Source organism: Elephas maximus, chromosome 9 (assembly GCF_024166365.1).
Source record: "Elephas maximus indicus isolate mEleMax1 chromosome 9, mEleMax1 primary haplotype, whole genome shotgun sequence".
Lineage (NCBI taxonomy): Eukaryota > Metazoa > Chordata > Mammalia > Proboscidea > Elephantidae > Elephas > Elephas maximus.
Genome location: NC_064827.1, coordinates 93,366,135 through 93,392,457, shown reverse-complemented (window position 1 = coordinate 93,392,457; position 26,323 = coordinate 93,366,135). Strand labels below are relative to the sequence as shown.

The following is a 26,323-nucleotide window of genomic DNA, read 5'->3' as shown; positions in this document are numbered from 1 at the left end:
GCAATATTAAACTCTTTATACACATTCATTAATAATTAAATCTAAAGTGACAATGATGTTCAATTTTAATCAACGCCAAAACATTTCAATATAAAGAAAAATACGATGTAAAACATATTATTTTTTTAATTCTATTTTTTAAAATAATATACTGGAGCCTGGGGCGCAGTGGTTAAGTGTTAGGCTGCTAACCAAAAGGTCAGCAGTTCAAATCCACCAGCCACTCCTTGGAAACTCTGTGGGCAGCTCTACTCTGTCCTATAGGGTCTCTATGAATCAGAATTGACTCAACAGCAAGGGGTACAGTAGAATTCAGTGTAGTATAGAGCCGATTAAAAAATAGTATTATGATTAAAACTCTCCTAACATACTGTATGAATATTAAGTTGAAGTTTCAAAATACTTTTTTAGTTGGAAATTCTCAGCTTAATGGTATGAACACACTGAAAACAAACTTGATTTTGATGTAGGCAACATTTCGCTACTAACACTTAATAAATAGTCAAGTAAAATTAGTAAGAATTTATTCACAAAATACTAGAAATAAGAAGTGTGCTGTCATACCTCATACATCAATACTTGAAGGCAAAATACATCAATACATAAAGGCAAAGCACAATCAAATATTTAATACTTTAATATTCACCCCAGTTCTAAGCTGAAGAAACACCAGAGCATTACATAAAATAAACATTTTATTACAAATACAGATTTAATTCATATACAATTATACAGTTCATTTAGAATATATCATTGCAGTAAATCATCATTAAAACCCGTTGCCATTGAGTCAATTCTGACTCATAGCAACTGTATAAAGCAGAGTAGAACTACCCCATAGGGTTTCCAAGGAGTGCCTGGTGGATTCGAACTGCCTGCCGACCTTTTGGTTAGCAGCCCAACAATTAATCGTTATGCCACCAGGGTTTCCAAACCATCATTACGCCTAATTCAAAGAATGTTCTCTAATATTTTCTCATTTAAGCTATCCCTGTTGTCTTGCAAGGTGAATTTCAAATCTGAGAAAGCTCTCTCAACACTGTCCCAAGCAGCTGGTGCACCCAAAACTACCATGGCAATTTCTTAGAACTGAGAATGTTGTGAATGGGTTTCTTCCCAAAATTCAAGAATACTTTTTTTTTCTCTCAACTCTTTTATACATCATCAAAGCTTGTCAACATAGTCAATATTCACAGCACAGTTGTTTGATCTCAATTTGACTATTTTTCTTTCATTTTGAGAAATAATTCCATCTCATCAACACAGTCATTTGAAATGAGAGTATTTCCTAAACTGTTTTCCTTTGTTACACTTTCAATATTGCTCCTTTTCAGATTTTCTATCATTTCCCAAATGCTTCTTAAATGTAATATGGCCATCACCTTAACTTCAGAACTAATTAGAATTTGATAACGAGGACCTAAATAAACTGGTTGTCTTAGTTATCTGGCACTGTTATAACAGAAATACCACAAGTGGATGGCTTTAACAAAGAGAAATTTTGTCACACTCTAGTAGGCTAGAAGTCCAAATTCAGGGCTCCAGCTCCAGGGGAAGGCTTTCTGTCTGTCAGCTCTGGAAGAGGGTCCTTCTCCATCAATCTTTCCCTGGACTAGGAGCTTCTCCTTGAAGGAATCCCAGGTCCAGAGGACACACTCTGCTCCCAGCACTGCTTTCTCAGTTGTATGAGGTCTCCTTGTCTCTCTGCTTGCTTCTCTCTTTTATATCCCAAAAGAAATCTGCTCAAGACACAACGGGATCTTGAGATTGAGTCTTGCCTCGTTAACATTACTGCCACCTATCCCACCTCATTAACATCATAGAGGTAGGATTTACAACACACAGGAAAATCACATCAGATGACAAAATGGTGGACAATCACACAATACTGGGAATCATGGCCTAGCCAAGTTGATACACATATTTTTGGGGGACACAATTCAATCCATTACACTGGTCCTAATACACTACGGCTGCTAACCAAATGGTTGGCAGTTCGAGTCTGCCAGGCGCTCTTCGGAAACCCTATGGGGCATTGCATAGGGTCGCTATGAGTCGGAAACGACTCGATAGCACTTTCTTTTTTTTAATACACTATCATTTTCAATGATAACTTTTCCCCTGACATTGAATTTTTCAATCAATATGTTTCCAAATGTGTTATTAAGAGTTCTTAAGTTTAGCTTAGTTTCCACCCACATACCAAAACCATCACTCATGGTTAATTGTTCACTTTGCAATCTTACCATAACTTTACTTAAAGGCTTTAAAATTTCCAAAATTAATTTCATATATGCCCATTTGTCATTAGAAAAGTAATATTTCATATTATTCTCAGCTAATACATGATAGAGATTTTTTGCATCCTAGCGCTTTAGCGCTATGGCTTTTTTTTTTAGCACTATGACTGCTAACCAAAAGGTTGGCAGTTCAAATCCACCAGGCGCTCCTTGAAAATTCTGTGGGGCAGTTCTACTCTGTCCTATAGGGTCGCTATGAGTCGGAATCGACTCGACGGCAGTGGGTTTTAGTAAGGTTACATGCTGTATATACTGTTGCATCTTGTTTGGCAGTCTAGTACAGTTTTCCTTAAGTTATTTTCTGAACATTTGGTAGACAATGCCAGAATACAAAGTATTCAAATAAGTTCATGACATTCTCCTAAGAATCCTTCTAGTTTCACATTCTTTACTGAGTCTTTAATAACGAATTGAAGTTTGTGTACAACACACTTTATACCAGTCAATCTTTTCTTACAGACCTCGTCGCTTTAATTGCACTCTGTGATGGTTAATGTCTGCAAGTTGGCGTGCTCTAAATCAGTCTTCAAAATTGTCACTTTATGTTGACATTTGTCATTCAATTTCACTATCATTTCTGAGCATATGAACAAATTTAATTATGTTAGAGCCATTATCCATGGTTACAGAATATATCTGTTGTAAATCAATGTTGTACTCTAAAATTTGATACACAACGTTTTTCATGGATAGACCTGTGTGTGTCTTTCTTTTAATCCTTTCATTCCCAGTGTCAACAGATGTGTCTTACCATCTTGTGCAAATTGAGCAGTAATTCCTAGAATTAACCAGCTCAATCTACTGGCAACATTCACTTTCAAAGAGAATATTCATTTTTCTAGATTACTACTAATTCTGGAACTAAGTTTTAAGGACAAGTGAGGTATCATTTCCCTAATATTCTCTGAGGCAATTGAAAATTTTTGACCAATTGAAGCAACAATTGTATTTAAATTTTTACGGAATCCTGAATATTCAATTAACATAGCCGAACAACTGTTAACAGTAACTGATTCAACATATGCATAAACAATTGTTTGTTTATCTAATTTCACCTTAAGGCATTCTGGAATGGCAAGCTCTTCTGATGTTTTTTGTGGCAAATTGGGAACACTTCTGATATTTTAATTTTCTTTGTCTTCTTGCTTTGCACCGTATTGCATTCATCTGTATGGTGAAGCTTCAGGTGCCTCTCTAAATTCGCTGCATGGTCTCCAACCATATCTGTGTTGCAAATTTTACACGCGCTTTTATTTTCAATCTTTTTACACTTGAAAAAGTCTTCAAATGAATTTTCTCTGGTTAGTCCCATACTAGAATTCAAGGGGTAAGGAACAGTATTGATATTAGGGTATATTTTATAGTCAATATATTACAATAAAAACAAGTCTTAGACTTTGATAACTTAAAGAGAATAGAATGCACAAATATATTTGCAGAAACGAATTAGAGTCAGTATGTATTAAATTGCATCTAGCCATGTATCATCGCTGTATTAGAAAAACTGGAATAACTTTGAGTTTACATTGACAGGGTTTGCCAATTTCTTCTATTCGAGTTTCCACTTTACAACATTCTCACACATTTATCCAGCACCTTTAGAAAAAATCTCACTTCATAGTCATGCCATCAGGTTGTTCCCAGTGACGTAATGGTATATCACAATTGAAACATTAATTTGCTTGCCACTAGCTGCTGATGTTTGTTAACGTTTTGATTTGTAAGATAAATACCAAATTTAAACACGTAAAGTACAATGTGTGACAGTACATTTAAATTGAGATTGAATGCATAATGGAATCATCAAAAAATTAAACAATATTTTCTATTTCTTGAATTTAAATACCACACTTAAAAAATGTGAATAATGCACTTTTAAAACCTCTACACTCACCTGACAAATTTCATTCACATAAAACTCTATTTAGAACTCACTGCAGTTTAGCCAGCTCTTTCAGATTTCTGACCAAGAGTCTTCTCCATCACCAAGTGTTTCTTTCTCACAGCTTCGATAGGCACAGCTTGAGTTACTGTGAGACAGGTCAAGCACGGACCGAAGCAGCCAGCTCTCAGTAGCCTGTGAATCATCTCCTGTAACAGCAGTCGTCACCTACAGCTGTGGCTGCATAATGTCGCTTACAGAGAAGTGACGAACTGTGCGCTTACCGGCCATGTGCCAGAGAAGCATTCGGCATACATGGATGCCAAATGTGAGTCAAACATAAATAGTCCTATAGTCTTCCTCACAACTTAAAAATTATCATGGAACAGAAAATAGCAAGTGAAAACAATTAATAGTTTCCGATTTCTGTTGGGGTTCAGAAAAGCTTTTTTTTTTTTTTTTTGTGGTTTGGGTTTCGGTTTCACTTCAGTGAAGATTTCAGGTGTTTTTGGTGTCAGTTTTTGGTTCCATTCCAGTTTGAAGCCCTTTGTACATGGCGCGTAGCTAGTCATCATCGTGGGTGAATCCACATTTTCTCGGGAACTTTCAATTATACTCAATTTCAAGGTCTGCCTTCTCACCATTATATATCCTAAACTTCCATTTTAAATAATGTTCAAATCATTTTATAATTTTTCTCTTAATATACTTCTAATATTTTTGAAGCCAGGAAACTTACTGTTAAGTAAATCTCATATTACACCAACATTAATTTTAAAGCCAGGAAATTGTTTCTGTAAGTATGGTTTTTAAATCATCACACAGCTTTCAAAACGTGTAAGAAATGTTGCCTGGATCTAGTTTTCTTGTCCCAGGGTAAAAACACCACAAAGTTATAATACAGCAAGAAGAAATATTTTATTTGGCATATGTTCCAAGAGGCCAGAGCCATGTCCGCCTGAGTATGAGGAACGTTATGTCAGTATATATTAATATTATAAGTGGATAAAATCATTAAAAGCTTCATCCTTTCACACATTGGCTAAAAGCTGCCAAATCATCGTGATTCTACATTTTGAATTGTACAGGTTACAGTGGCAACAGTCAGGAGGGTCTTCAATGATCCAAAAAACCAAAATAAATAAATAAATAAAACCAAACTCGTTGCCCTTGAATCGATTCCAACTCACAGCAACCCTATAGGACAGAGTACAACTGTCCCATAGGGTTTCCAAGGAGCACCTGGTAGATTTGAACTGCCAACCTTTTGGTTAGCAGGTGTAACTCTTAATCACTACGCCACCAGGGTTTCCTTCATTGGTCCAACAAATACTGTTTATTAAATTGTAATAGAAAAAGATAAGAGTGAAAAATACTCTAAGATTTGTTTATGTAAAAACAAAAAAACAGAATAAAACAAAAACCAAACCTGTTGCCATCAAGTCGATTCCAATTCATAGCAACCCTAGAGTACAGGGTAGAACTGCCCCATAGAGTTTCCAAAGAATGCCTGGTGGATTTGAACTGCTGACCTTTTGGTTAGCAGCCATAGCTCTTAACCACTATGCCACCAGGGTTTCCATTTATGTGAAAGGTTCCCTAAAAGATGTTTTCCAAGATTGTCCTAGCTATTGTGTTTATACCTCAGGGCCCAGCTGATATGTCCTTGTGGGTCCTTGTGAGACCACCTCCCGCTGGGTCACATTCTTTATACTCGAGGACAGGGAATAATGGCTCCAATTTTAACTCCTAAAATACTCTTGAAATATTGTCCAAAACAATTTCTTCTTTTCAGCTGACCTTGTTTACTGAATCATATTCATTTTTAAAGAGTTTTTCAATCTGTCTCCAATTACTAAGACTCATTTTTCAATTGGTTTTTGAAAATATGAATTTCAATTTTGATTGTCAACATATTTGATTTTATTTATTGGTTAAACCAAACCTAATAAAGTAGGTATTATTTGTTGAATTTTACAGCTATAAAAACCTAGAACAGAGAAGTCAAGAGGTTTCTCAAAGTGGTATAACACTGTGCATAAGAGTTGGGCTTGAGTTTGACTGTCTTGAGATCTAATCCTAATTCTGTCACAAACTAGCTGTGTGACCTTGGCAAAGTAACTGAATCTCTGTGTGCCTGTCTTAAAGCCATATAAACTCATTATGATTGAGTGCTGGTCCTCACAACTGAACTTATAAAGAACATCATGATAAATAGAGAAAAAATTGAAGTTGTCAATAATTTCATTCTACTTAAATCAACCATCGATGTCCATGGAAGCAGCAATCAGGAAATCAAATGGTGTGTTGCATTAGGCAAATCTGCCTCAAAAGACTGCTTTTCAGTGTTAAAAAGCAAAGACATCACTTTGATGACTAAAGCATGCCTGACTCAAGCCATGATCTCTTCAATCACCTCATACACACGTGAATTGTAGGCAATGAAAAGGAAAGACAGTAGAAGAACTGATGCATTAGAACTGCGGTGTTGGAGAAAAACATTGAATATAGAGTGGACTGCCAGAAGAATGAACAAATCAGTCTTAGAAGAAATACAACCAGAATGCTGCTTAGAAGCGAGGATGATGAGACTTTGACTTGCTTACTTTGGGCACATCATCAGGAAAAGACAATTGCTAGAAAAGGATGCCATGTTTGATAAAGGAAAGGGTTGGTGAAAATGAAGGAAACCTCCAAGGAGATGGGTTGACACAACAGATACAACATGGACTCAAATATACTAACAATAGCGAGGATGGTGCAGGACTTAAAAAAAAAAAAACTTGATAACAACTAACAACAACTAACAGAATTGAGTTATCTAAGTTTTTTCTTTTTTTAATTAACGACTTAGGCAGACAGCCTACTCATGTGAATATTTGTTAAATCAGGATGGAGGTATTAGTCAAATTCTTCAACAAGCCTTTATTGAGAATTTACCATGAAAAAAAAAGACCATGAGCCAAGTATTATACTAGGCAGTGGTGATACAAAGGTGAAAATGATACATAGCTTCAGAAACTTCGAGAAAGTTTCCACAAATATTAAGTCAAACTAGCAAAATAATAGGCAGTGTGTCAACTTGGTCTCTAACATCTAAATTAAATATTGCACGGACCCCATATTGCTCAAGTTTTTCTTGAGCTCATTCATTAGCTGCTTCGTTTATTGAACACTTGAATACTCTTTCAGAGTTACCGTTTCTAAATATATCTGTGCTGCTCTGAAAGGAAACAATACAAAAGCTCCTGAACTGTGTTTATTTCAACTTGTTATAGTTTCATGTGATGCTCTTAAGGAGTGTAAATGTGAGCCAGTATTCCTGTCAGCAAAGAGCTCTGGCTTTGGATCAGACAAACCTGAGTTCTTATTCCCAACCCTCCACTTGCTGGTTGCATGGTATTGGGTAGATTACTTCAACCATCTCTCAGTTTTCTCTTTCGTAAAATGAGGATAATAGTAGCCCCTAACTTAGAGAGAAGATCTGGTGGCACAGTGGTCTAGCGTTTGGCTGCGAACCAAAAGGTCGGCAGTTTGAATCTATCAGCCACTCCTTAGAAACATGATGCCGCAGTTCTACTCTGTCCTGTTGTGTAGCTATGAGTCAGAATCGACTCGATGGCAATGGGTTAACCCAAAGGGTTGCTGTGAGTTTAAATGAGATTTGGGATGTAACACATTTAGCTTAGTAGATGCTCAATAAATACCAGCTTTTATTATTGTAAATAATTACAAAAATTTTAATAACTCACTTTACATCTATGAACAGAATTGTCATATTCAGAAATTTTGAAAAATAACTTATTTCTCTTCAACTTATTTGGTTAGTTCGTTTGTTCCTGACTATGTGATGTTTTCAGCACCTTGTTCTCTAGTCTCCTACCTTCCCAGGCAGACTTGAGTTCTTTATGTTCCCTGATTCCTGGAGGATGGAGGTCAAACAGTGTGGTCTGGAGTAGCCTCGCTCCAGGCAATTAGCTTCTGCACTGGCCCTCACGCTGAGATTGTGGAGTCTATTTGCAAACAGATGCAACTTTTCAAAGCCAGGTAACAACGAAGTCATGCAGAGAAAATACGAGGTCATGCAGTATTGTTTTAATACTGCTTTATACATTGTCTAACAGGTCTTTTTTGTCTTTTGTTTTTAAGAGTACATTTTATTATTTGCAAAGATGAAGAATCTCAAAAATGTTTTTCTTGCTTGGTATGTGTTAACATATCTGTATCTATACATACTGTTTCACAGTATACATTTGAACCCTGACTTTCTCCTCCACATCCCCTTCTTGCAGTTTGTACACACCTTTGTCAGACAGTCTTCTGCTTCAGACTGTCAGGAGACAGAACTACTAGTTTTTTTTTTGTTTAACAGACAGACTTTACTATAATGAATTACATTTTAAGGATGTTAATAACTGAAAGGGTGAAAAGAGAACTCAGTTGGTGATGATGGGGAGAAATTGCATTGCTGGTAGGAATGTAAAATGGTGGAGCTTCTTCATAGATAAACATAAAATTACCATTTGACTCCAGCAACTGCACTCCTGGGTGTATACCCAAAAAGAATTGAAAGCAGGGATTCAAACAGATACTTGCTACATCAGTGTTCATTGCAGCGATACTCACAATAGCCAAAAGGTGGAGACAACCCACGTGTCCACCAACAGAGGAATGGATAAAAAAATCATGGTATATACACACAATGGGATATTATTCAGCCTTCAAAATAAATGAAGTTCTGATACATGCTATGTGGTGGATGAGCCTTGAAAACATTATGCTGGGTGAGATAAGTCAGACACAAAAGGGAAAATGTTGTATGATCCCACCTATATGGAAATATCTAGAAAAGGCAATGCATAGAGTCAAAAGCTTATTAGCGGTTACCAGGGGCAGTGGGAGGTGGGGGTGGGGGATGGGGAGATGTTGCTTTAGGGGTACTGAGTTTCTCTTTGGGGTGATGAAAATCTTTTGGAAATGGATAGTGGTGATGGTAGCACAACGCTGTGAATGTAAGTAATGTCACTGAATTATACACTTAAAAATGATTATAATGGAAAATTATTATTATATATATTTTACCCCAAGAAAATTTTTAAAAAAGAGAGAGAGATCTGTATCACAAAATTAGCCATTTCAGGAAGCAACTCTCATCCCCAACGCAGAGAATACAAAGGGAAGAGGTTGGAATTACTAACAGAAACTTAGAGGAGATCCTCTCTGGAGCTAAACCTCAGAACCTCCAGGGGTGGCTGCTGATAGGTGCTAGTGTCTCTGAGATGGGGCTTGATGAAGCTGTTCTGAAAGTGTTGGAAAAGCTTCAAAACGGATTCAGCTGCTGCTACAGGAAGGAACTGTTGCTAGCAGGGTGAAGGAGCCTTGTGTGTGGGGGTGGGGGGCGGGGGTAAGGGGTGGGGGTGGAGGATCCCAGGGATCACAAGCAGAAAGGAAGTCCCAGAGGGAGCAAACAGAAAGGAGCAAATCTATTTGCTGCTCCCACTAGGGTCACATATTGCCAGAAGTTCTCATGTGGTGCAAACGGTCAACTCTCTTGGCTGCTAACCAAATGGCTGGAGGTTCAAGTCCAACCCCAGATGCCTCAGAAAAAAGGCCTGGCCACCTACTTCCAAAAAACCAGCCATCGGAAACCTTATGGAGCACAGTTTTACTCTGACACACATGGAGCTGCCACGAGTCAGAGCTGACTCAACGGCAACCGGTTTAATATATTGTCAGCTGGTGAAACAGAAATGTGGTTTGCAGAGTCCCAGCCCCTGCGTCTCAGAGCAGAGTGGGAAAGGGTGGGTCTAGAGGTGAGACACAACGGCTTAATAATTGGCACAGCAGGGAACACGTCTTGTTCTCAGCACCTGGCACAATTTCTAAAATACAGTATTGAATAAGTCCTTGTGGAATGAATATGTGTGTGTAGTTAGATTAAAAATGTGATCTTAACAGCTAATACCTTAGTTCCTCTTATTCAAAGAGCTGTCTTTGTTTAGGAAAATTACTTGACAGACCACTTTCAATGTAGACTGTGAGGGCCCAATGTTAAAGTCTGGAAAGAAGGAAAGAGAGAGAATTAAGCGGTTAGCAGAAATTGGGAGAGAGTAGGGAAACCCTGGCGGCACAGTGGTTGAGTGTTACGGCTGCTAACCAAAAGGTTGGCAGTTTGAATCCACCACGTGCTCCTTGGAAACCCTATGGGGCAGTTCTACTCTGTCCTATAGGGTTGCTGTGAGTTGGAATCAACTCCACGGCAGCGGGTTTGTTTTTCTGGTTTTGTTTTGTTTTGGGGTAGAAAAAAGAAATTTTTTTTTTATTTTTTTGAGTGAGGGGCAAAGCCATGGCTAGAGAGGACAGGGGAGAACAGAAAGCCCAAGAGTCAGGGGGCAAGCAATCTGTAAAAAGACTACAATGGGTGGAGAAGGGTAACCATTGAGACATTTCTGGTGGAGAGATGATGCAAAGACGTTTAGAAGTAGGAATTTTAATATTTGAATTTAAGTTTATGCGTGTGGCTCCAAAGTAACTCAGATCTTCAAGGCACTACAGTTTGCTACTCATACTGGTTTTGTTGTTGTTATTTGTTGCTGTTTAGCTGGCTCCTACTCATGGTGACCTCATGTATAAGAGAACAAAAAGTTGCCTGGTCCTGCACCATCTCCATGATCGTTAGTATGTTCGAGTCCATTGTTGCTGCCACCATGTATTTTGACTGCCTTCTAACACAGGGGGCTTATCTTCCAGCACTATATCAGACAATGTTGTGTTGTGATCCACAGGGTTTTCATTGGCTAACTTTTGGATGTAGATCATCATACTTTTCTTCCTAGTCTGTCTTAGTCTGGAAGCTCTGATGAAACTTGTCCACCATGGGTGACCCTGCTAGAATTTGAAATATAGGTCGCATAATTTCCAGCATCATAGCAACACACAAGCCACCACGGTACAACAAACTGACAGATGGGTGGTGGCGCACCAGTTAACACCTAAAGTATTCATGAATAAAGGAGCGGTCTGCTTTGAACAGTGAGCTAATCTGTAAATTGAACCAAATCTCGGGGAGCAGGTCTTTAAGCCAGAGATAACCAGGAGAAATAAAAGGCTCTATACCTTCTTTGTCACTGACTGAAACTGCCCAGAAGGACCAGGGTGTGAGTTGGCCGCAGTACCTGGGAAAGGGGTCTAGATAATTCCATGGGCTTTCAAAGATCAGGGGGACCTTGTTTGGTGTCCTGGTAATACTTGTTTTGTACCCCTCAGAAGATATGGCGAAGTTTTAACCCCTGTACCTGTGAATGTGACCTTGTTTGAGGAAGCAGTCTTTTGAAGATGTTATCAGTTAAACCATTCTGGAGTAGGGTGGGTCCTAGACCTAACCCCTTCTGCGTGGTATCTTATGAAAGAGAAGGACAAACACAGAGCCACACACAGGGGGAAGATACCATGTGATGACTGAAGCAGATGTATCTATAATCAGTAAAGGAATGCCTTGGATTGTTGGCAGCCACCAGAAGGTAGGAGACAGAGGCATGAAACAGGGTGAGTCTCAACCTACAAGTTGTGGATCTGAGCCTGGGTGCAGTGAATAAAGCCCATTTCTCTAAGTATAATACCAAAAAACCCACTGCCGTCCAGTCGATTCCAACTCATAGCGGCCCTATAGGACAGAGTAGAACTGCCCTGTAGAGCTTCCAAGGAGCACCTGGCGGATTCGAACTGCCGACATTTTAGTTAGCAGCCGTAGCACTTAACCACTACACCACCAGGGTATCCTAAGTGAAATAGTAAATATAAAAATCTCTCAATATAAGGCATGAAGTGCCACACTAAAGCATGACATGTGAACATTATAATTGCATCATGTGAAGGAAAGAAGTGAAGTAATATCTCCCTTAGCTCATTGGTTAAAACGATACTTTTGTGGTGGGTCTGCCTTATGATGTAATGGAGGCAAGACTCATAATGTGGAAATGGAAAGAAGATTGAACTGTACTCTCAAGTAACTCTCTGTGCCTCAGCTGCCTTGTCGAAAGAATAAGAAGGCTGCTCCTTTCCAACCCTACTTTTCTATGTCTTTATGAGGATGACTCAATTCTGGAGACATACGGAGTTTTTCTATGTTCCCCCTTTGCATTAATATATATTGTTGTTGTTAGGTGCCTTTGAGTCAGCTTCTACTCATACCTACCTCATGTACAGCAGAATGAAACACTGCCTGATCCTGACCATCCTCACAGTCGTTGCTATGTTTGCGCCTGTTGTCGCAGCCACTGTGTCAGTCCATCTTGTTGAGGGTCTTCCTTTTTTTCGCTGACCCTCTACTTTAGCAAGCATGGTGTCCTTCTCCAGGGACCGGTCCCTCCTAATAACATGTTCTAAGTATGTGAGACGAAGTCTTGCCATGCTTGCTTCCAAGGAGCATTCTGGCTGTACTTCTTTCAAGACAGATTTTTTATTCTTCTGGCAGTCCTTGGCATAGTCAATATTGTTTACCAACACCATCATTTGAAGGCATCAATTCTTCTTTGGTCTTCCTTATTCATCGCCCAGCTCTCCCATACATATGAGGCATTTGAAAATATCATGGCTTGGGTCAGGCGCACCTTAATCCTCAAGATGACATCTTTGCTTTTTAAGACTTTAAAGAGGTCTTTTGCAACAGATTTGCCCGATGCAACACGTAGTTTGATTTTTGGACTATTAACCGTATATTCTAGCTTCTGTAATATGATGTTTTAACATCCACACCAAGTTACCCTTCTCCACGTAGGTCTGCTATACCTAGATTTAAAAAAGCTCCCTCACTTTCCCTTTGTAAACACTGCAACCCCCAAGGCATGAGATTCAAACGTAGTTGACAGGTCCCTGTGTGCTCACATCTCTCTCTGTTGCATTTCAGGCAAAAAAAAAAAAAAAAAAAAATCCAATAAAGGGGCTTGCCCACACCCCTGCTCCATCTCTGCCTTGTGACCATCCACCTTGTTTTCCCTGTATGGCCCCACCCACCATGTTGTGAACACCAGGGACTGTGAGAGTGATAAGTCTTTAAAGGTTTCCTGCCTCTCTCTCTCTCTCTCTGTCTCTCTCGGTACATGTTCAATCTTACCACACCTCAAACATTACTATTATATCAAGTTAAGATAAGTACTCAAAGATGACTAGGTTGAAGATGGGTGGATTTGGTAAGCACCAATGAGTTTTTGAAAGGAAGGGGTTAGAGATCTTAACACTTTCCCTATGATGCTGAAATTCATTTGGCTGTCTTGGATGGACTGAGATGTCTGCAGTCAGAGTAAACTGACAAAAAAAAAAAAAGAAAAGAAATCTCTGGGACCCTTGAGGTAAAACTCCCATATGGCAGTGATAGCAGATGAAGGACAGAGTCCTTTTGCACAGAACTTCCCCAAGTGTGATCCGGAGCCCAGCAATCTGTGTTATAAAAGCCTCTCCAGATAATTTGTATCCTAAAGTTGTGGTCCAAATGGTTGTAATGCACTGGTCTGTTAACTGAAAGGCCTGGCACATAAAATCAGCCATTGAAAGCCCTGTGGGGTGCAGTTCTACTCTGACACGCTTGGGTCGTGAGTGGGTGTCAACTCAATAGCGACTGGTGAAGTCTGAGAAGCAATGCTAGCAGACTGACAGACTTTCCATTTTTTCTTTGTAAGGTGAGAATAACCAGGCTTGAGTCAGCCCTTTGTGGTTCTCTGACTTGGGGAAGAAGAGGAAAAACTTCCCAATAGCACCCAGGATAAGAGTTCAAATTTTCTATATATTAAAGCCATATGATCTTGTTTTGTACCCCAGGTTGGTGAAGCAGGATATATTTGTCTATAGAAGTTGAGACAGGTTCAGTCTTCTGAAAACATGCAATATTCTTGGTAGTTGTAGACTTTTGCATTTTTTTTTGAAAAGAACTATTTCAGTTTAGACGGGTAAGACATCATACAGGTTTACTCAGACTAATATAAGTAGCATTCCTCTTGAAGACCTTGTCACTACACAAAAAGAATTTGTCAGCTAGGAAAAAGAAAAATTATATTGCTATTTTAGAAGAGCGTTGTGTTTCAGTTGGAAGGAAGTGTTTAAACTCGCAGAATAAAATTATCCTTATGTTCATTATCTGCCTAGTTTCCTAAAGGGTTTGAGGCTAGTTCAAAAATTCATAAAGTGCAAAAGACGAAAAGAGAGGAAGCCCCTAGAAGAAGTGATCGAAGAATATGAGATTTATTCTCTGGCAAGCCGTTTTGGTAATTCTAACAGCTTAATATATTCCCACTCCAGTTTTATGGGACAGCCATTCTAAAAAAATTCACTGAGTGGTAGCTTAAAGTGACAGCCTTCTTTTCTTCACATGGAAATGTCTGCTATAATAGGACTCCTGGCAAAGGCACAGCAGGAAGACGGCACTATGTGTGCAGTTCCATTTGTCTTTGCTGCTCTTTGGTTTCAAAGTATATTTATATCAGGTGATTCTTTACGCCTCCCCCAAATACTTAAGATACTAGGTTTTTAAGTAATAATTTACGTTTTTTTGAAATGCCAGTTAGAATGGCTGAATAGATTTTTGAGTAATCCTTTCCTTGATTGGAGCCCTGGTGGCGCAGTGGTTAAGAGCTACAGCTGTTAACCAAAAGGCTGGCAGTTTGAATCTACCAGCTACTCCTTGGAAACCCTATGGGGCACTTCTACTCTGTCCCATAGGATTGCTATGAGTTAGAATCAGCTTCACAGCAATGATTTTTTTTTTTTTTGGCTCCTTGATTATAAAAATAAAATATGATCAATGTAGACAATCAAAAAAACAAATAAGAACAAAACACCTAGGACATGCAGAAAACAAGAAAATAAAATTACTTAAAGTTTCACCAGTCTAAAGCTATCACTTCTTGTATTTGGTACAGTTAGTTAGTCCCTTCCAATACGTTTTCAGTGCACATTGTATGGTTGAGTTCATATTTATACATATAAAAAAAATATAGCATACTGTATATAGTATTTTCCTTCAATTAGATTTCATAAAACTTTGTGAGTAAAATTTCATAAACATTATTTGTAATGGCTGCATATTTCATAGTATGCAAATAGCATAATTTATTTAAACATTCCCCTATGGAGATTTAGGCTAAGCCCTATAAAATAAATTGCAACAAGGTTAACGTAGTAAATGCCTCACCTGGGATGAAGTCTTACCTAGACCAAAGCGTCATCTTTTTAGGCAGTAAGTAAGGCTGAAAGAATTATACAAGGCACTGTCCCCTCTATCTTAGAAACATTTTTAAGAGAATAGGAATATTATTTTTAAGGCAAGATTACTTCGGGTAAGTAGCATGATAGATACTGTCAGATACATTAAAATAACTGATCTGTAGTTTCCTGAGAGAAAATCAAAGCAATGACATTAGGTTAGAAAATTATAACTAAAATATATTTTTTTGTTTTATCCATATTAGATGCACATGTCTTTTTCTCTGTTCCTTCTCTCTTTCCTTCTGCCTTCCCTTCTTTCCTCCTTCTCTCTTCTCTCCCTCCCTCTCCCTTTCTTTTCATTTTTCATTTGCATGTTTGAATGTTTGTGAATCCTTTCTGGAATGAATCTGAGTTGAGCTGCCTGGAGTGAAGCTCTGCAGCTCCCTTCTCACTAAGCATCCATCCTGCAGTAACAGTACAAACACACCGTCAGTGAAGGTGCTGACAGGACCGGAAGCAGCTCAGATGGCAAAGCATATTCTAATGCATTTTTAAAATGATGCCACAGTAGTGAGGTCTGATGACTTACAAGCAAAACTTGGGCGTCTCATGCACACACATGCACACACACACACAAAACCTGTTCCTTGTGGGAGGAGAAAGCTATTTGGATCAAATTAAACAACCAAAATACATTCTTAGTGATATTCTTTTAAAATATTTTCATATTACTAAGTTAGGGTTTTTGAACTTTTTGATAACTGTACAAAATCCTTTTTACTATGGCATTCTTAGAATGGCACTTCGGTATAAAGAAATGTTACTAAAATAACACAACTATAGTTCTCACATGCTTTATTTTCTGCTTAATGATACCATGTATGCATATCATGTGACTGTGTGTAGATCATATTATGGGTTACGACTCAGAATTTGAATTTCATGGACCATGCTAAAATTCAATAAAACTGCATTCATATGCAAGGGGGAAAGAGCAACATGTGGCTTAAATTTTCCATAAAATACACAAGGGATAGTTAAGGGGGAAAGTGATTGGGACAGAGTACATCTGGAATTTTGCCAGACTCATACCATGTACACAAGGGTTGAAGATTGAATTCAAATCCCAGGCAGATCTCTTCACTCTCCCCCAAAGGGTATAAGGTACCATTTCAGTGTTGAAAGATAAAGTTAATGAAAATACTTTAAATGAGCAAAATGAGAAAGTTGGACTTGATAGAACTGGTTTGTCCATTGGAATGCAAGGCCTTCCCATTTAAACTTTGATCCCCACTCTGCTTTTTCACCCACAAAGTGGTTATCATTGGTTTTTGAAACCATTTCTTTACTTTCCTGTGCTCAATGTCAACTCCAGCCTGCCCCTACACTCCTGTGCAGAATCACAGATACCCAGTCGAGGTAATACTAATACTTCTTCAAACTCTTGTCACGTCATCCAAACCCGAACATGCCTCCATACTATCCCTTCTCCGCATTTCACAGTCGGGTATGATGAAGAGTGAGAATTCTTTTCCAATGGAGGATCTCAATCCCATCATGATTTACAAGGCTGTCTGCGTAATTTTGTGCATATCAGAAACGGCAATTTCGTCAGGCGAAAGAAATTTAAGGGGAATTAGTGGCTGTGATGTTTTTTCTCCTAAGTCATTCTATTCCCTTTCTCTTCTGGAGTCTCTCTGTACTAGTGCCAAACAGGCAAATGCCACCCCTGAGTCCCAGGAGATGTGTTGATCAGCTATACAAAGCCCCCCAATGCAAAGATGCTTGGAGTTCAGCAATGCCACTTCCAGCTAACTGGCTCCGATTCCGGTGGATGGTACTAGCCCTCCTCCCTGTCTGGACTAATGCCAGTCTACTTAAGGAGATAATTGACCACAAGCCAGCCTGACTGACAGGCTTCCTAAGTGCCTGATGCCAACTGTGCCAATTCCGGCCTTTGCAGGAGGTCCTGTTCTCTTTGGGACCACAGCTAAAATAGCTTCATCTGCCCTCAGCTCTCTTCTCGGCTTCCCAAGGAAACATAATCAAATAGATCATTCCAGGTTGCTTTTTTCCTTTTATTTTAATAAAATTAAAAGACAGCTTTTCTTTCTCCGCATTGCTTCTTCCTACCTTTCTCAGGGTTCTGTGCATTCATTCAGGTAAGAGGGATAGGATAGTAAGCAACTACAGTCTTTCCTACCATCCTGGAAACCAGGAGCATAATTCACACCACCCCCACCAGTGGTTAGCCCACCAAGAGTGATTTCTGTTAATGTAAACTGAGATTGTTACTATTTTATAAGTGCTTCTACTTCTGTCTCACATTTGTCCCAACTTATTTTCCCTTTATTCCAACATGTACCTACAGAGTTCTAGAATACCCATAAGGTCAGATTATATGCCTAACTTAGTTAAGAGTAACCAATATATCACAGTTAATTAATTATTCTTGTACCAGGTTAGTGGCTCTCATTTCTCACCAGGACATAATTTTTAATGGCTTGACTCCTATTAACATGTTTAAAATAAGCACTGAATCTGGCTTCAATGCTTTTGAATGGTGTTTTTTGGCACATGGGTGTGAGAATCTGATTCTGGTGAGGGGCAGTGCACAAGGGCCTGGAATTCAACCAGTCCCGGCACCTTGCAGAGGTCTGTGGAGACTAATCCGGCCAGTTTCCCAGCTTGGCCATGGGGAGGCAGTGGTTGTTTGTGGGGATGAAGAGTTTCACAGTTGGTTCAAGAGTAGATCCCATCTTAGTCAAGAGGGGTTTTCAGGGTGGTGTTGAGGGCTGTAATTGAGGCCTCCCTTGGGGTCAGAAAGGAGCGTTGGTGATGCAGTGGTTAAGTACTAGGCTGCTAACCAAAGGGTCAGAGTTTAGTCACTCTGCTGGAGAAAGATGTAGCAGTCAGCTTTAGTAAAGATTACTGCCTTGGAAACATATGGGGCAGTTCTACTATGTCCTATAGGGACGATATGAGCTGGAGTCACCCCAGGGCACCAAGTTTTGGTTTTTTGAGATTAGGGCTTTGGCAGAAAAGCCCCTCCCCCTAAAAGCTGCACTTCTTTTGGGTATCAGGGACTCCTTCCTGTATGAAAAGTTTAGTAGAATCATCTCTGAGCTTGCTCTCCCTCCCGTTTCCTTTCTTTCCCTTTACCATGAAAACAAATCAACAGTGTTTCCCCAACCATTGTGGTAGGAGTTCCACGATAGAGGTTGAATTTGGGAGAAGGGTGATCAGTTCTTTATCCTTCTCAGTGGCTGCAACCCACAGGTTCCTTACTTCTCCAGGGCGCTGTCACTTGGGCCAGCCCTCGGTCCCGAACCTCACCTTAGGCAGTCCCTCTCTCCTGGAAGTGGGATCGCGGCCATCGCTAGAAAACACGCTGGACCTTTCGGCCAAGTGGGGAAGGAAGAAGGACCGTTTTTTAAAGAAACCCGTGGGATCCACAGTCCCCTTCTTGGGACACAGTGACTCGCCGCTCCTAAACTAGGATCCGGGCCCAAGGCTTCCAGCCACCAACTCGTGTGAAGTACAGAGAAGCCAGACTCCTAAATTGCCCCAAATACATGACCCCCATGTCAGCGTCCTTTCCTCCCTGCTTTCTCTCTTTCAACAGCTTCAGACTAGTGAGGAAAACCCTGCAGAGTTCCAAAGAATGGAATAGACTCCCGAATTGTCTGAGCCCTCAAGGAGGCAGCGGCCAAAACTTAGCTGCACGCAGCAATTTTGGGACTTGTAATAAAGGGTGAGTGGAAATATCCCGTAAAAATGTAACAGAAATCCCACCAGCGTCATTGCTACGTACGGATCATCTTCTTGGCTTTTTATTTTCTTCTGATGAAAGGTCAGAGGAGGTTTCGGTTGGGCCTGCCTGGGCAGAAAGAAGCCGGTTCAAGATGAAGCCTTAACCAGAGGCTAGAGGGTGTGGGCAGGGCAGCGGGGACCCAGACACGCAGCCGGGGCCGCCAGGGCCGCTTCCCGCGCAGCTCCGCAGAGGCTGCGGCCGGCGGTTCCCGGCTCCAGGCTGCCGCTGCCCCAGAACGCAGCACCGCGCCCGCGCGCAACAGGTCCCGCCTGGCCTCATTAACAACAGCCGCGGCGGCTGCGGCAGCGTCCCGGCGCCAACCTCCCGGGCCCCAGGCCCCGCCTGCAGGTTAAGGGGACGCCACCGGGCACCCACGCGGTTGGCCCCGAGCCCTGTGCTGCGCTCAGCCCGGCCGTGGCCCGCCCCCCGGAACCTCACAAAAGAGAAGGGTGGTCAGTGGTCGCGTTCATGGCGTGTGGAGATCAATCTCAGGTATAAAAAAAGAATAGAAAAACAATTCATTGTGGCCGGGTTTTGCTATTTTATTCTCTAGCATTGAGATGAGCTAGAGCTCAATTAGGGACTTACGATAAAGATGGGTAAAAAGTAAGAACAGGAACAATTCCGTCAGCAGGAAAAAGGAGCCAAGGAGCAAACCTGTCCCTCCTGGTGGCTCGCCTGTGAACTCACCCCTTTGAAGTTCTCAATTTAAGAAATAACGTGTTTGTGGAGGAGGAGAGGATGTGCAAAGTCCCCTGACCCACCACTGGATTCTCAAATCGCAGCTTCCTCTCCTGAGAAGCGAGACACGTTCACATCCGCACCGGCATATCCAGAGAGAAGCTTTAATGGAGAACACCGCGTACAATACCCGCAGACATAAAGAACCTGTCACAAAGTCACAACCCGAACGCGGCGCGGACACAAGCCAGAGGTGACAGAGGCAAAGGGCAGCTGCCTCCTCCTCACCCCACCCCCCTTGGTTTCTAAAAGTTTATTTAAAGTGCTATTCCCAGGGCTCAGGGAAAAAAAAAAAAAGATAGGGGCGGGGGGGGCAGCGCCAACAGCAACAAGGCAAGTTTCTTTTTCATTCACGAAATGAAACTGAAGAATTCGCTTTAAAGACGTACCCACCCACACAGAATATCAAACTGACGACTGCTTGCTAAGGCGACAGGGTCATTCCCTCGCGTCTGTCCGGAGGAAGCTGGAAGGGAAGTGCCAGGAAACGCTCTCGCGAGCGTGAAGAGCTATAGTTGCAGTGATGTGCCAGGTTTTCCTTGCTTTCATAAATTAGGGGAACAAAATCTCGTTATAGGAGAGATTTTTTTTTAATTCCAACTGGAACGGATCGTGGTAATTCACATTATTCTTGGGCGCCTTAACGCTCTCACCGGATTGATATACAAACGAATTTCACGTTGAAAGTCGCCTTTATGGGTCTCTCTTTGGCTGTGTTCCACGGGCTTTACTTTTGGAATCTGGGGCTTTGCTCTTTAAGCCGCTGCCGTTCTCTTTTGTGCAAACTAGTTGCTTTAGCGGCTCCTTCCATCCTTCTGGATCCCCAGGTCAGAGCCGAGAAACTTAACTGCATTTCCCAAAGATCCTTCGTGAGGTCCCCACCCACTCCCAAAGCGACTTTATTCATGCCACCATGTCGTCGCCCATTTAACTGGCCAGGAAAATAACGGTATAAAACGCTGCCTCTTCTCAATTAAAACGAGAGATCCGTAGTGAACAGCAGTTTTGTCTTCAGCGTTCACGAGAGGCGGTTGCCTGGGGAAGATACCAGCCGAGAGAACCTCGGTGGCTGACATTGGTTTCAGTGGCCCTCTCTGTTGGATTTTTCCCCGGGGGGTTTACCTCCACCAGCTTCTGCTTCCAGGAATAAGGGTCGGAATTGATTTTCAGTTTGCCAGGGAATGAGGCCTTCCCCCATCACCTTCGCTCCCTCTCTCCATAACTTATTGGTTTATGATATTAATTACAATACAAACTCTTACCTGAAAATCGGCTTTCATTAATCTGATTGTACAACATAGTATAAACACAGATACCCGAAGTGTTATATTTATTCAGATTACTAGGGAATCCACTTCTGGGTTTGTCTGTTTCAATACCTTCCTTTCCCGCAAAGGTTCGGGGTCACCGGCTCTGCCCCGCGCGGTAAGGGCGCCCTCTCCCTCTTGGGGGTGGCGTGGGGGGTGGGGTTGGTGCTGTCCAGGGCCAGGTCTCTCCCCGCGCGTTAGTGCCTGCCATCCCGCCGGGCCCCCCTAGGAATGCACCAGCACCGAGTGCAGGGCGCTGCCCTTGCGCTCGGCTGCACTCGGGGCCGTGGGCTGCAGGGAGACTGCGGGCGAGGCCGCGGCCGCTGGGCACACTGTGGACTGTGCTGGCGGCTGCTGAGCGGCCGCGGGGACGGTGAGCGCCGGGGGCAGCGCGGTCACCGGCGGCAGTGCAGGCGTGGGCTTGATGGGCACAGGCACTGCAGGCAAGCTCTGACTTGCCGAGTGGCACAGGGCCTTGACTGGCACCCCGAAGGCCCCATACTCGGGGCCCACAGGGACCCCCGCAGCTGCAGCAGCGGCAGCGGCCGCGGCCACAGAATCCATGACGCCGACGTGCGGCCAAACAGAGCTGACGACGTTGCCGAGCTGGCTGGGCACCGGGTAGCCCAGGTGGTGCATGACCGATGCCAAGGGCAGCCCGCCGGCTTGCAGCACGCCCTTGTAGTCCCCGCCGATGATGTTCTCGATGGCAAACGGGTGCTTAAAGCCTGACGTGGATGCGGCGGCGGCGGCTGCCGCGGCGGCAGCGGAGCCCAGCCCGTAGGGCGGGAATTGTGACAGGCGCCCCACGCTGCCCACTGCAGCTGCAGCCGCCGCCGCTGCTGCTGCCGCCACAGCCGCTGCCTCCTGCATCTTGCCAGGGTGGGACGGCTGTTGAGGCTGCGACTGCTGGGGCGGCTGCTGCGGGGGCTGCGACGAGAGGTGTGGCGGCGGCTGCGGAGCTGGCGGCGGCTGCTGGTGGAAATAGTGCACCATGTGCGGCGGCGGCGGGGGCGGGGGCGGCTGGGGCGGGTGGTGGTGATGGTGGTGATGCGCGGCAGCGTGGTGGTGGTGGTGGTGGTGGTGCGCGTGGTGCGGATGGTGGGGATGGAGGTGCCCTCCGGGCCCAGTGCCGGGCGCGCTCTTGGTGTTACCTGCGTGCAGGTGAGCGTGGTCCGCACGTAGCACCTTAAAGCGCTTGCGGCGCCGCAGGAAGCTGCCGTTCTCGAACATGTCGCCGCAGTCGGGGTGCAGCGCCCAGAAGCTGCCCTTGCCGGGCTGGTCCGGCCGCCGCGGGATCTTGATGAAGCAGTCGTTGAAGGAGAGGTTGTGGCGCAGGCTGTTCTGCCAGCGCTGCGTGTGCTCGCGATAGTAGGGGAAGCGCTCCATGATGAACTTGTAGATGTCGCTCAGCGGCAGCATCTTCTCCGCCGAGTGTTGGATGGCCATGGCGGTCAGCGAGATGTACGAATAGGGCGGCTTTTGGTCGCTGTACGAGCTCTTCCCCGGCCGCGGCATCGCCTCCGGCGTCTCCACCGCCCTCCGGCCCACACTGGGCCTCAACGTCGCTCCGCACCCGGCTCCCGAGGCCTGGCTGCCCTCACTAACCTGCACTGCGTCCGCCCAGCCCCGCGCCCCGCCCTCTCTCCACCTAGGTCCTCTAGTCGTCTGTCTCCGGCCTTCTCCGAGCTGCTTGGGGTCGCCTGGTTTGGGCTCTCGGGGCAACTCAGCTCTCGGACGCCCGCAACTTCTGACCCCGACGGTCGAGGCCCGGCGCGCACAGTCGCGGGCGGGACGCTCCAGTTTTACCCGCCGCCCTCTCGGTGTCTTCCCCGCGCGGCGGCCAGAGGCTGAGCGCCGGAGCTGAAAGATGAGATGCGAGTGGCCACAGGCTGTGCTCCCCTCCAGCCTCTTAGCTTTTTCTCCGCCGGATGGAAGCCCAGGGCAAGTCTGCTTGGAAGAAGGACTGGGCTGTTGGGACTCTGGCCCTTTACATTTGAGTTGCTGCTTGCGGTCCTGGAGCCGGGGACGGCGAGATTAGCGTGCGCTCTGGACTCAGCCCTCTGTCGTAGCACTTAGCTAGCCTGCTCTGGAGTTCGGGTTTTCCTGGAGGGGAGAGGCAAGGTAAGCGGAGGGAAACTCCGCTCCTGGCAGCCTGCGCCTCCCTTTTCTCCGGCGGCTTGTGGCAGAGTCAGGGATAGAAGAGACACCAGAGCCCAAAGCGGTCGCTCGGGGAAAAAAGTTTGGTGGTTTCTGCGGCAGCAGCGCCTGCAAGCTCTGCGGAGGGGCGGGGGCGCTGGACGCCTGGCACGAGCTGCGGGCCGGTGGGGGTGTCTCCGAACGCGAGGCGAGTGCGGAGCTGACCTGGACGCGCTTGCAGTCAGCGATGCAGCTGCCGCCGCTCTCCCGGCCCGGCTAGAGGAGGAGAGGCGGCGGCGGCGGCTGTGGCAGCGACGCGCTCTTCTGACTGCGTTTTGTAATGGTCCCCGAGATGCCGAGACCCCCGCAGCTCGCGCTTCGAGACTATCACATGACCGAGGCTGAGGGCCGCCGCCGCCGCGGCGTCTCTTACAAAGGAAGGGGCAAGAAGGCGCGGTGCCTCGCTCCCGCCCCCTCCTCCGCCTCCGTTCAGGCGCTCCCACCCCCCGCATTCACCACCGGCTCTGCAGCCCCCATCCGCGGCTGGGTAGGGCCGCCAGCGCCGGCTGCCCGTCGGGAGGGGGCAAAGCGCCGGCTGCAGTCTCCGCTGCTGCGTCCCACCCGGGCGGCAACTCATGACCGAGGGGTACAGCACACTGCATTCTCTCCCTTTTTCTCCTGCATCTCCCTCCTGTCCCCGCCCTTTTACCCTTACGTCTCCGCACCTACGCACTCCAAGCTTTTCCCTCCTTAAACTCCCTTTTACCGCGACTAGCACTCTGGGCCAAGTCAGGGGCACCATTTCCTCAAGGCCTCTTCTCTGCAAGAGATCCGGTTGCCTGGAGGGTTGGAGGGAAAAGCTTTGGGGGAGGAGTGCCTGGGACACTTTCGTCAAATGTCAGGTTCATCACAATATTCTTGAGCGCGTACCACATGTCAGGCCTGGTGCTCGGCGCCAAGGAAGGGAAGCACGAGACGCGCTCTCCGCATTTCCAGACAGCGGTCTAGGAGGATAGACTGACCAAAACCCAGGAAATTAGAATAGGTACTAAGGGTGGATGGAGGCTCCACCGTGTTTCCCAGGAGCGGGTGGGTGGGACAGGGTGAGACGTTTCTCTGGAGTGGTGACGTCTGAGCTGCGGCCGGAAGGAGGCGCTCCTGGGGTCCCATCACCTGGGTGTGTCGACGAATCTGCTATTCTTAGGATGTCGAAGGAATGGGAGAGAACTAAAATAGGTCAGATTATCAATACAAAGGGCTATGGTGTGACCTGCGAAGGAAAGATGGATGAGCCGCAGCTCTGAGGCCCTCCTGTTTGCCCGGGTCCCCGCAGCAGGTTCCTCTCTACACTTATCCGCACGTCCTGCATCGAAGCCCAACTGACTGCAGGAAACCTGAAGTTATATTCTGGTTTTGACTGCCTTTGCTTGCAGGCTAGAAGGAGAAGCCAAGTTTAGAAACAAATATGCCCTCTTCCCATTTTGAGGCCTCAGTTTCATTATTTGTGAAATGAGGTGTCTGAAGTTGGAAATTTCACGGTTTCCTTCTAGTTCAGTGATAGAGCAGTTAGGGACCGAGGTTCGCTCGTTTTTTAAAATTTCTTTTCCGTACCTAAACCCGAAGGTAGAAGGTCGTTGACTCAGACTGCATGGAGGCTCCGGGTTCCCCAAAACCTCGGTGACACCAGGTCGAGTGTTTTCAGCTTCCGGCTCTAAGTGAGCTGTACAAGGGGAGGAGGGCAGGGGGGCAGGAGGGGTTGTCTGTACGTCGAAAACAGCATCGCCCAGTCGCAGGTGCAAGGTGGTCGGGGTAAACTCATAATTTCATTTTAGGTAGAAGCTAGTTTGGCTACTTTGTACAGACCAGCACACATCTTAGAATAAGCGTTAAGGTAAAGCGTGCAAGACAGCCGGTGATGGGGGTGGGGGAGGGGGGGAAGAGCGAGGAACAACCTCTTGGCCTGTCCTGAGGAAAGGGCACCCTCTCAGATGAGGACGCTCTCAATGTCACTCCATGTCGAGAACGTTCCTCCCGCCAAAGGAGTTTCTAGGGTATTTTCGACCCACTGAGACAGTTTAAGGAGCCGTGGAGCTGGCGGCCTCTTGGTCCCACGAAGCCATGGAAGATTCAGAGGATGACCGTCGTTCCCGTGACTAGAGCCCGTTGGGGCCGAGACGACCTCCTTTGGCCAAAGTGGTGCGAAGACAGCCCTGTTCCTGCCCAGGGGTTTGGGGTCACTGGGGCTGCGGTAAGGCAGCTGGTGGGAGTTTCGGGCGCAGGGAACTCAAAGGTTCTCCAGGTCCCCGCCCCGCGCGCGGCTCAGGCAAAGGGATCTTTTGTTGACGCCTCGCGAGAGCATCTCTTTTGGGAGTGGCAGGGGGGCTCCCGGAACAGCAGTGCCTGCTCCTTGGAAGCAGCTGGGCGCGGTGTCCTTTCCGGCAAGTGAACTCCGCGGAGTCTGGGGACCGAGTGAGGCAAGTGGCCCTTCAAGGGCACGCCGCAAGGCTTTTATTCACACGTAACCCGACCCCTAAGCACTGAAGCTGTGAGCTAGGCGTTTCCTGAGTGAGCTAGTTAGAGCCGGCCGACCCCCCCACCACGGCCTTGGGTTCGGCTCCTGGGGAATCCAGCCGCGCGGCCAGAGCCATCTGCTTTGGCTAGCCAACTGAGTTCCTCTGGCCCGGCGGCTGCGCACAACTTGAACTAAAACAGCGCCGCAAGGGCCGAGCGAAGTGCCCCGAGCCTCGTGCTTCCGCGTTCAGAGTGGGCTTGGCAGGGGTAGAAAGGACTTCTGACACTGTGTGCGAGAGGCGTGTGTCCATTTTGGAGAGGGGCCGTCAGCCACGGTAGCGGAGGATCCTAGGGGATTCCGCGCTTGGCGCGGGGCTCGGCTGTCTCTCTTGGGCCGCTGTCGAGGGCGTACCCTCCCTCTTTTTTCTCCCTC

General features: G+C 45.0%; 1 protein-coding gene and 1 pseudogene across 1 annotated transcript; both read right to left on the bottom strand.

Moving 5' to 3' along the window:
* Positions 1 to 21,232, bottom strand: part of LOC126082497 (replication factor C subunit 5-like) — a 44,657-nt pseudogene extending 23,425 nt beyond the window's left edge.
* Positions 21,233 to 21,465: 233 nt separating this feature from the next.
* Positions 21,466 to 22,758, bottom strand: FOXB2 (forkhead box B2). Its single transcript, XM_049895209.1, has one exon. It carries the CDS (start codon positions 22,756 to 22,758, stop codon positions 21,466 to 21,468), a length of 1,293 nt encoding a protein of 430 aa, XP_049751166.1.
* Positions 22,759 to 26,323: the final 3,565 nt, after the last annotated feature.